We start from the raw sequence: 11,486 nt of genomic DNA on the forward strand, positions 1-11,486 counted from the left end.
CTGTGCCAGATACATACATGAATATGCCACTTTAAGCACGTTGTTACAAGATTTGACAAAGGAAAGCGTGGAATTGAAGTGGTCACCGGAGTGTTAACGAAGCTTCAAAAGCATCAAAACAGCAAATGAGCCTGTGACAGTCATGGCAAACTATGACCCCAGACTACACATGGAAGTCACAGTCGACACCAGCCCCTAGGACCCAGAGCCATACTAGCAGAGCACAGTGGACGCCCAGACTCCCAGAGATGCATAGTCTTGCACACATGCAAAAGACTCTCAAATCTTGAAAAAGTCTACTCACAGTTAGAAAAAGTCTTGCAGCTGTGTGGGCATGTGAACAGTTTCACATTTTTCTCAATGGTAAGCACTTCACCATTGTCACGGATCATCAGGCAATCCTGACCATATTTGGCAATCCCTAGGCAAAGATGCTCCCTCAAATTGAACAATGGGGGCTGTGGCTAAATGACATCATCCACAGCCCAAGGAAGGAATACAAACCAGATGATTACTTCTCCAGAGACCCACTGCCTGTGCCCACAATGAAACCATCAATGGCTGAGGAGCATCTCCACTTCATACTACACTCCAGCCCCCTCCTGCCCTGTCCATCACCCAGATTGCCTCTTCCACCCACGCAGATGAAGACCTCACTGTAGGCAAACGCCTAATTGACACGAAAACCTGCCATGTCATACTGAAAAAGGGGGAGACACAGAAGAGCTACACTTGTTCCACAACATACAAGAAGAACTAGCGGTGACTAAACAGGGAATCATGCTCAGAGGATCATGAATTGTGCTCCCTACATCACAAGGTCAGGAAACTCACTTCAGACTGGCACATCAGCCATCAGATATACCAATCAGAGGAAAAGAGTGCACCAGAAACTCCTCAGCTTGCCGACGTAGACTGATTGAGTAGATCTAACATATGGTGGCTGCCTGAGCATGACTTGGTGCATAATCTGTGGGGGAGGTGTGAATCCGGGCACTAGGACCCTGGGGATGAGGCTTTAACTACTGCTAGATGAAATGGGAAAGATGTCAGCTTTTGGGGAAAGATCAGGGAATGCTGTGGAGAACCTCGGGGCAGGCAGAGCATGAGGAAGAGAAATAAACAAACATCTCCTGAACAGCCTCCTGTGTTCGTCTTGTCTTTTGTCAAGACTCAACACATTGGTCTGTCTATGACTCTTATCTCTAGACTCTTTAACGGTCCCAATAAAATGTTCTTATATATCATGAGGTGGGAAGTGAGATCTGATGGAAGTATTTAAGCAGTGGGAATTCCTGGAGAGGTCATGAAGGGACCTCAATAGACAGTCTCAGAACAGGAGTTCCCAGTTCCTTGGTGCTGTTATGTAATTTTTGGACTGTCGATGTCCCAGCTGTATATTGGGCAGTTACAGAATATTGTGAAGCAAAAGATTGTGGCCCATATTTATACTTGTTTTGCGCTGAATTAGCACCATTTTTTTTTACGCTAATTCAGCGCAAACCTAACTCCATATTCATACTTTGGCGCTAGACAAGTCTAGCGCCAAAGTTATGGAGATTATGTCGTTTTCTGGAGAGGAAAACCTATCTTGCGACAATGAGATGCAAGGTAGGCGTTCCTGTCCAGAAAACAGTGATATTGCCTTTGCGCCATATTTATCCCCCCATGCTAAAATCCATCAGGGGGGGTGGGGCCTTAAATAATGGCGCTAAGCTCGCTTAGCGCCATTATTTAATGCCTGGGTCTGGGCAGGTGTAAGGGGACCTGTAGGCATATTTCCATGCCCTTCCTTGGCCCCAGGGACACTCCCACCTACTCCCACCCACACCAGGAGGTCACCTAAGGATGGGGGACCCATCCCAGGTAAGTCTGTGTGAGTATTTTTATTTTTTTCCCCAACCCCGCTCGGGGGCCCTGACTTGGGGCCCCCTGCATGGCACTGGCTCCAATGGCCATGCCCAAGGACATTCGTCCCCTGGGCATGCCCACTGTAATGGTGGGCATGGCTCCTGTCTTTACTAAGACAGGAGCTATGTCCACAAGGGTTGTGCTTCAGAAAATGTGGCTACACTGCTTAGAGGCAATTTATTTGCCTCTAAACAGTGTAGCGCCATAATTTGGCGCACAAGCCCCGGTTCCCCCTACACCTCCCCGGCCTCCTTTCCAAGGACGCTAACAGGGCCTTAGCGTCAGCTAGCGCCATTCCATAAATATAGTGCCGGCCGGCGTCATGGAATGGCGCTAGCCGGTGCTATACTTTATTACGCAAACCTGCGCTAATGCAGGTTTGCGTCAAAAAGTATAAATCTGCCTCTGTGTTTGAAGCTCTTGTACAATAGAATAGCGAGATTTGAAAATCAGGTCCATTGCTTCCTATGTGGCCTAACATAGGGTGGACCTGCACCTGTAACAATGGAACAGAGTCCTGTCTTACCAATGACCAAAGAGCACAGTTTGATCAGGGGTCTCCAGTAGGGAGGTAGAGGCACTAAAGCTAACCAGGGAATTGCCAGGATTATGGGTTTTGATCAGTGGTGTAATTTAAGATAATGGGGCTCCTCTTCTGCAGAAGGTAACAAGGGGCCAACAGATATAAACTGGCATTGAAAGAAAGGTATTGGGGACCCCCTGATGGTTGGGGCCCCCCTACACCACAGGGGCTGCAGGGGGCTGCATTACACTCCTGCTTATGATAACACGTACACTTTGCTGATTTTGGAATATAGCTTCTTGAGGGGCAGCCTCTGGAAAAATAAATATTTAGTGACTAAACTTACTAGATGGTCTCTCTGTGCCATGGATCTCAACATGGCTTCGGCAGCACCCGACTGAAGGAAGCTTGTCTACTTTGCTGGTGGGTAACGGTGTTGATTACTACAAAGTATGGGTGTGAAATACTAGAATGATAAAGAACCATTCTTTCCTGTTAGAGACTGAAGAAACTGTTTTGCTGGGTTTTCTAGACGTTTCCCTTCCCATGTAAGCGCTTGCGCCCTCCCACAAGCTGTAAGAGAGATTGGACTCCAAATGCAGGGCAAAGTATTAGAATCTATTTATTCCTACAAGCTAAATACATTCCCTCTGCATCCACAAATGCCATCAAAATGCATTACGATGTGAAAACGTGAATTGTAAAGAGTATGTTTGTAATATCCGCTTGAACATATATTTCTTGTTACATCCATGCAGATCACCGCCGATTTGACAGCATGTTAAGTGCATTGAAGGCCGACCTGTCACCGGTCACAGATTCCATGGCGCACGGACTGACGGCTGTACACCCTCGAGCACGCTACGCTGCCGGCTGGGATGCCAAACTTCTCTACATCCCATTATCTTACTTTCCAACCATGGTGACAGATTATGTAATTGCTAAGCTTTAAGAAGGCTTTTCAAACCAGTAAGTCTGTGATAATTTTGGAAAGGCGACTGGCATCTTTCTCAGCTTTATTGGTGTTTCTCGTCCCTTTGTGGGGCTGACTAGAGTGCATGATTTACATTCACTGTTTTAAGCACCCTTCAAAGTCACATTCTAGGCCAGTGGTCTAACTCCTAAGTCCTAACTCCCACATTAAATTTTTCACTGATTTCACCGATGACATATCACAAATGAAGAGTTCACTAAAGCAGGCTCTAGTGATAAGTCTTCTATTAGTAGAAGCCCCCCTTTCATAGGGTGATATATTCTGGGTCAACCTCCTTTTTCCTGGAGTCACATCTCCTGTGTGGATGATTTTCCCTCTCTGTGGGTGAACACTTTCGACTCTTTTGTTGACATTTCTAGTTGTGTTTGCAGTTTTGGTTACATTTCGAGTTAGAGGAGGCTGTCCTCTCTCTGAGCGAGCTCACTTTGCAACTTCTTGGGCACCTCTCTCCTTTGGAGGATGGACTACTGTGGCATCTGAATGCTACTTCCACAACAGATAGTGAACCGAAAATTACTTTATAATCGTCAGTGATGGCACACAGCCCAGGAAAGGTTGGCTGTTTGCCTCAATGAAATGTTTACCTGCCGACTTTCTGACTTTTCAGAAGGTCAAAAATATTCTAAAGAGCAAACTGGAAAACGTGACTTTGCACTGCACCAAAAGGCAGGCGCATATTTTCTTTGTAGGTTTGATACAAGTCCATCCTGCTTTCCCACTGGTGACAGTAAATGGTAGTATTTTATTCACTTTGAGAAGCCATTTCAAGAAAATCGTTAGTGAGGCACATTTCAAACAAGCATTTGCAATGCAACGGATCTGGCATTTGCTCGAGTTCAAGCTATTAGCGCTGTAAACCTCTAACCGGACTTTTCTTGCCACACAAATTGAAAGAAAAAAAACGAGCGGGATCGTGCTATGTAAGACCCAGTGTGATTGCTCTGCATGGAAAATAAAAAGATAAAGTAGTCCGGAAACCATGCTGAAAACATGGAGCCCCGCATGTTTTCAGTAGTTGGCCGGTGCGCTCGAGGAGAGCTAAACACCGGAAAAGGCATGATGTATGCATGCCTTTCACTAATGAAATTATCGTATTTTAAAAGGCAAGCCCACGGACCAATGAAAGTGAGAGGCGTGACATGGGCGTGGTTAAAAGCCCAAAGAGAGATTACAACAGGGACGAAGCGCTTGTGCGCTCGACCCTAAAAATTAGCTTCAGCCTTTCAGTGTGTCAGCTGACATAGCCCATTAAGCTTCACCTCTTGATAATCTCCTGGAAAAGAGGAGAGGGCATGATAGTGCCAGCTTTTCCATTGATGTGTTGATACAACAGAGGCTCCCTTTTGACTGCCTAAAATCAACGCCATAAAACACAATAAAGAACAAAAGTCCCTTGTGGTAATAGTCACCAATATATTAATTATAACAACAAAATGCAATGAATAACATTTCATAATAAGCAGTTTATCAATGCAAAAAGACTATAACAATCTGTTGCCAACATAGAAGAAACAATTTTGATTCATCACAATCTATGCTGAGTCCTCAAGTGATTGCACCATGCATAAATACAAATATTTACTGTATGTTTGGTATAAAATGGCAATGGATCATACAGTGAATTGCCAATGTTGGTATAAATACATCAAAACAAAGTCCATATTAAGGTGAGAATCCAAGAACCACGACAGACTTGCAAAGTGAGAATTCAACAGCTGGTACGCTGCAAAGACTTACACTTTAAGAAACAAAACTGTGGGTAAGATGCCAGTATTAGTAAACAATGCCTTGATGTGACTGAAACGCGCCTTAGCACTTACAAAACATAACCTTCCTTATGCTCCTTGGATCATACAGGACTACCTGTGCATAAAAATTGGGTGACCCTGTAAGCTCGGCCTATTGGGATCTAGGCCAACATGTGGAATGCACACATGAAGAACACCACGGACTCATGGACCACCCCAGACTCCAATTACTGTTCAGTGTGGGCGCACAGCTGCGCTCTCCGCAGGGCTCACACAGTTCTATTCCCTCAGGTGCGTACCGCGCTGGTTTATACCGACAGACTGCTGCAGGCAGGGACATCAACAGGACCACCCCTGTGCTACTCAGGACGTGGTACACTACATTACTCCCCAAATTTAACAAAACAAAAACAAATGGAACAGAACTGTGAAAACCCAGGCATCCTAGTGTGATTATGATCATACAGTTTCCACACGGATTAGATACATTTTACCAGAATGTCAACTGGGTCTTGGTCAGACTTTCAGGAAAAGTTCACCACTTAGCACAAGTTTTGGACCAGGAGATTCTTCAACAAAATAGAGGGTTCAGGATTGCCCCTCAGGAGGTACCTGGGATGTTCACTTCGGCCTGAGGTAATCGGGTTGGCAGATGTCTGCATAGGGTTGTCTTCTGGTGGGCTTTCCGTGGTGGGTGAACTCTGTCTTGCTGTGTCTAGGCTGCCAGAGTCTACATCTAGGGTGTGTACAGGGAGAGAGTGGGCCATCCAGTTATCCGTTGAGGGTGAGTCTGAGGAGCAAGTGAGGACTTGGACCTTTTCTCTGGCAGTACCTCTGGCTTTTTTAAAAAACAAGATGTTGCAGGTGATTTCCTTCTGTTGCCAATGAGCAGTGTACCACAGTACCTCTTCTCCTGACTACAACCTAAAGGTGAGTCTCGAATGGCAGCCTAAACTTGCTTCCTAGATATCAGTCCCTTACAAACACCAGATCGCCAGGGTGGATGGTTGAGGACTGGGCTTGCCTATTGACACTGGCTTGATTGTGTCTTCCCGTCGGTAAAGAACTTGATAGTTATTGATGGGGTCTGTCGTCCACTTGGGGTAGTAAAGGATGGTGTCTTTCATCACTCGTCCCATACATGCATGACCGGAGGTTTGACCCTTCAGAGACGCTCATGGGGAGAGGAGCTTCCTGCACGTGTCATACCTTCTCTGGGTCAGGTGCTACCCCATCGGCCGAGAAGGTATAACCGAAGAAACTGATGGTCTGCTTTATGAAATCGCTCTTTTCCTGGTGGAGGGTCAAACCTGAGTCTTGGATCCTCTGAAGTACTCACTGTAGGCATTCATGGTTTTCTCTGATGAAATTGGCGAAGATCAGTATTTCATTGCTGACACTAATGACACCTGATAGGCCAAAAAGCATCTCCTAGATGGTGTTCTGGAACACTTGAGTGTCACTGGATATCACTGGATATCCCGAAGTTGAGGTGACAGTATCTCCTGAGGCCCACATGAGTTGAAAAAGTTGTGATGTATCTTGAATTGGGGTGAGGTGGCAGCTGGTAGAAGCTGAACCGAATGCCGACTTTTGAGAGTCACTTGGCTATAGTGAGTTCTCATAGGGTGTCATCAATCGTGGGGATGAGATGGCGCTCCCGTTTGATCGCTACATTTAGCAGTCTCATGTCCACACAGATGTGGACCTCACCTGGCTCTTTTTGCTTCTTCAACACCATGATCGGCAACCGTTCACTTTCTCCATGATGGCGGATTGGAGCTTTTCTAGTTCTGCTTCCACCGTCGGCCGGAGATGGAAGGCTATGCGCCTAAGCCGCAGAGTCACGGGTTGAACCGTCCGATCGATGAGCAGTCTTTCTCTGTTTTTTCTTAAAGATGCCCTGGAAGACTTCATCAAACCTGGCCAGGATGTTCAACAGTTCTTCCACTTGCATGCCAAATGCAAAGTAGATCAGGTCTAGGGCTTCCACAGTGTGTGCCGCTGACCAGCATGCATGGCCCTTGACTGCCAATTAGACTGTGGTGTCTACAATCGCACTTTTATGGGACACTGATGACTTAAAGCACCCCAGCATTGGCAGTGATTGTGATTGGCCGTATGTAAATACTTTCACTCTAGCTTTGTTGAGTTGCAGGGCCTTGGCTAGGGCATGAAAGGTGTCTGCGGACATAAGGTCTGAGGAGGGGCCCATGTCAATGGTTACGATGACTTGATGATGTCCCACACTTACTTGGCACTCGGGAAGCGGGTGCCAGGTGGATCAGGCAGGTTCCACGGCAAAGGCGGTGTAGACAACATACTCTGCAACATCGACATCCATAGCTTCTGGTTGGCTGGGGTCTTCTGTGACCGCATTGACAGCCTTATTCAGGAGTTTCCACTTCACTGACTGGCAGACTTTGACAAAATGATTGTACTTGTCACAGGTGGTGCATTTCCTGGTGGGCCACTCATTTGGCCTGTGGGGTTGTCCTTCACAAGATCCACACAATGTCGTCATTTCCGTATGTCATCTTGTTTCCATGGGTCGGTTTGAGGCCTCCGTGATGCGGCACGTTTGGATGGCATTGACTGGTTCAGTCTTTATTACTCTGTGTATGGCTTCTTCCATGTGGGAGGCTCTTGTTTTAGACAGTTCTTTTGACCTTCCAATGGTCAGGATGTCGCAGAGTGACTTCCCGGACTCTTGAAATATGGTTTCTAGGAGTTTGGCCGATGAGAATCCTTGAATAATTTGGCATCTGATTTTCTCCTGTTTGTCTTGGAAACCACACATGCTCATGAGTTACTTGAGTCGGCCGTGGAATGTGTAGAGTGTCTCCTCTGGTTCCTGTTGGACATGCCTGAAAATGAAGCGTTCATAGTCCCTGTTTGCCATTGTTTTGAAGTGCGCATTCAGGGCGGCGACCAATGTTGCATGTGTCTTTGGGGTCACTTCCACTAGGGCAGTGATTACCAAACTTTTTCGACCAGCGGCTCCCTTGGCCAAGTGGCCGTTGGCTGCAGCTCCTTCTTACAATACTAAATGAGGCAGCACATTTTTCCACAAACGTCCTCTGTAAATTTATGAATGTTACAATGCCTACCGGGTTCTCACTATGCCACAGGAGACCAGATGTTTCTTTAAGTGACGAGGACTTTAAAGTACTCAATTTACTGACTTTGGAAGAATGAAAATCTAAGACGGCCACAAATGGACTCGAATTTGTGACTTACAGATCACCATAGATTTCAAGGGTGAGCACTGAATTTAATAAACTATCCCACCACTGATACAATACATAACTGACTGTATGTTATAAAACATACACAGTTAAGATCAAATTAATACATTTTGGACAAAGTATCAATGGAGGTTGAAAAAATGCAACTGAGAAAGTGTGTGAACTATGATCAAAAATACAAATAAGTTTGCATAGGTTGCAAAGTAATGCAGATACGAAATATACAAGAAGGAAATGATAAACAAGTCAGCCTTAAACTGCTTTGTCAAAGTTGCACGTTTGACATTTGCTATGTTCCTTGCAATGCTTTCTTAAAACATGTAAATTCATTGCATGGCCATACATCACATTCTTAGAAAGCCCTGAATCTTTCTTTTTGTAGACACAGTCTTTAGGGGTGAGCGCAAAGCAATCCATCCCTCTTCTAATCTCTCTTTAAGTGGATTTTAACCAGGCCCATGTTACGTCAGTCACTTTCATTGGCGCGTGGGCTTGCCTTTTAAAATCTGCTTGTTTTCATTCGTGAAAGGTATGCTTACATCATGCCTTTTCTAGTGTTTAGCCCTCCTCTAGAGCACCGGTAAACTACTGGAAACATACGAGGCACCATGTTTTCCGTATGGTTTCTGGACTACTTTTTCTCTTTATTTCTCAGCACGATGCGATTGTGCTCGTTTTTCTTTTTTTTCGTTTAATGTGGCAAGAAAATTCTGGTTAGGAGTTTACAACGCTAATAGCTCTAACTCAACGTAATGCGAGACCAGTTGCATTGCAAATGATTGTTATTACTGACCTTTTGTTGCCGAATGCATACAATTCGAGCTCTCTCATGTAGGTGTGTGCTCATACTGACATCTAGTGGCTGTAATAAGAATTGCAGTTTGTTTAAGGGATCTGCTAATGCTTCACTGCTGAACAATTGGAGGCACTCTACTGAATCTTTCCTCTTCGGTACCTGCGAGGTGGTCGGTGTCCTCAACTGGGAAGGGTTCTATAGTTGGAACCGTGGCCATGATGTCACATCTGCGCAAAGGTTGGTGGTAGGTCAATGAGGACTTTGTCGCAGTGGTGATGACGTCAGCCTTGCAGCACGAATACTGTGATCACAGGGTGCAGTACAGCCACCTGACATAGGGTATCGTTTGCTCTCTGTAGCGGTTATGGCTCCTTTTATGTGCTTGTGGGTGGATACTTGGAGTGTGACTCCCTGTGAATCTCTATTGTGTCCTCTGTGATTACAACAGTAGCTTGGTCACTAGGGTGTGTCCATGATTCCTTTTGTGTCCCTCAGCACCTCACTATGCTTCTTGGAGGGTTCTTGAGCAGTTAACTGTTCTGTTAACTAGTCTGCCTACTGCATGCTCTGCTAGTGGCTATCATGAAGCTGCTGCAGGTGCTGGGGGTCCGTGTTGTATGACAGCATTTGAGGATACCACTAATGCTCTCTCTCTGATGCCGCCCTTGCGAGTGCGTAGAATGGCACTTACCTCAGGCAGCGGGACGAGCTCATGACCAGGATATTTGCGGTTTGCCCACTTGGTGATCCCTGGGTCTGCTAGCTGGGTGGCCTGCGGAGCAGGGAACAGAGGTGTGGAGGCATCCGGGAGGGTGATGCTAGGGGCGAATCCCGGCTTCATCATCAGTGTGGTGTCGGCCTGTAGGGATCTAGGCCAACACGTGTTATGCATGCATGAAGAATACCACAGACTCCAATTACTGTTCAGTACGGGCACCCAACTGACTCTTAGCCACGCTCGCATGCTGGTTAAACAAATTGACTGCCGCAGGTGAATACATCAGTAGGACCACCCTTGCACCTCTCAGCAGGTGGTACACTACATTCCTCCCCAACTTTAATAAAACAAAGAACAGAACTATGAAAACCCACGCATCCTAATGTTATTATGATCACCCGTGCGCTGCTCGGGAAGTGGTACACTACAGAAACCACCTAATTTCACCCTTGGTCTGCAAAAGGCAAAGACACTGTTGAAGTACTGTTGTTTGAGGGATTTTTGCAAGGATTTGTGAAATGATCACAAGACTATGGGTTTCCAAGTGGACAATTCCTTATCTAAGAATTAGACATGAACTATATGGACAATTGCACCGCCCACACATTATGGCCCATATTTATACTTTTTTTGCGCCGCACTTGCGTCTGTGGTGTATACCACACCGGTATTACTTGGGTGCTGCTGGGGTAAATAAACACACCAACACAAAGGCTGGTTTTCACATGTGGTCGGGTCGAGCTCATGCAGGTTTGACTGCGGCACCTCCGTGCCCTCCGCTCCTCCGTTCGCGCCTTTCTGAGCCTCCCGACCACGCCCTTTTTATTTATACTTGTGTCCCTGACCTCGGGGCAACCCACAGTACACCTAAACACAGGTGGGGCCATTAACTGTGTGTGAACTTGCCCGAGGGAAATACCCCTGACCGCACCCCTCTGTCATTGGTGGTGTCCGGTGACCGGTTACGTCACTGACCTGCGACATCACAGTGGCATTGTTTGACGCAAAAGCGGCGCAACCTTACAAAATATAATTGTATTTTGTAAGTTTGTGCCGCTTTTGCGGCAAAAAGTGACGCAAATGTGCCGCAAAAAAAGTATAAATATGGGCCTATATCTTTTAGACAGTGCACACTGTGGGTGATGGTAAACGGCTAATCAAATGTCTTTACATAGCTTTCAAATAACACCTGGATTTATCATGTAGTACACTTCTCACAGAATGAGAATCTCAATAGGCCTTTGCACCATTCAGAATGGAAAAAAGATTTTTGCATACCCCAATAAAATATCACAGAATGCACACTTTAAATTAATTCAGTTTAATATATAAAAATGAGCTTATTTTACACCTGCCAGAATTAATACAATTTATCTTGTTGCCTCCCTTATTTGTCTTCGATGTATTTCAACCAAGGCTGATATTCCTCATATGATGTGGTCTTGTACCTCTCTGTAATAGCATTGGGATAGAATTGTTGCTACTCTTATGCAAACCATGGACTGTGAAGTGCATAACGTGCCTGAAGTGTGTATACTCGGCCTTTTC

At 45.7% G+C, this 11,486-nt stretch overlaps 1 protein-coding gene across 3 annotated transcripts in view; it reads left to right on the plus strand.

The window, feature by feature from the left end:
* Positions 1-11,240, plus strand: part of LOC138292332 (retinol dehydrogenase 7-like) — a 242,577-nt gene extending 231,337 nt beyond the window's left edge. For all 3 annotated transcript variants that reach the window (XM_069230881.1, XM_069230883.1, XM_069230882.1), the window contains one exon: positions 3,193-11,240. In XM_069230881.1, coding sequence (XP_069086982.1) covers positions 3,193-3,386 — 194 coding nt within the window. In that variant the 3' untranslated portion in view covers positions 3,387-11,240. The remainder of the gene's footprint in view (positions 1-3,192) is intronic.
* Positions 11,241-11,486: the final 246 nt, after the last annotated feature.

Source organism: Pleurodeles waltl, chromosome 4_2 (genome assembly GCF_031143425.1).
Source record: "Pleurodeles waltl isolate 20211129_DDA chromosome 4_2, aPleWal1.hap1.20221129, whole genome shotgun sequence".
Lineage (NCBI taxonomy): Eukaryota > Metazoa > Chordata > Amphibia > Caudata > Salamandridae > Pleurodeles > Pleurodeles waltl.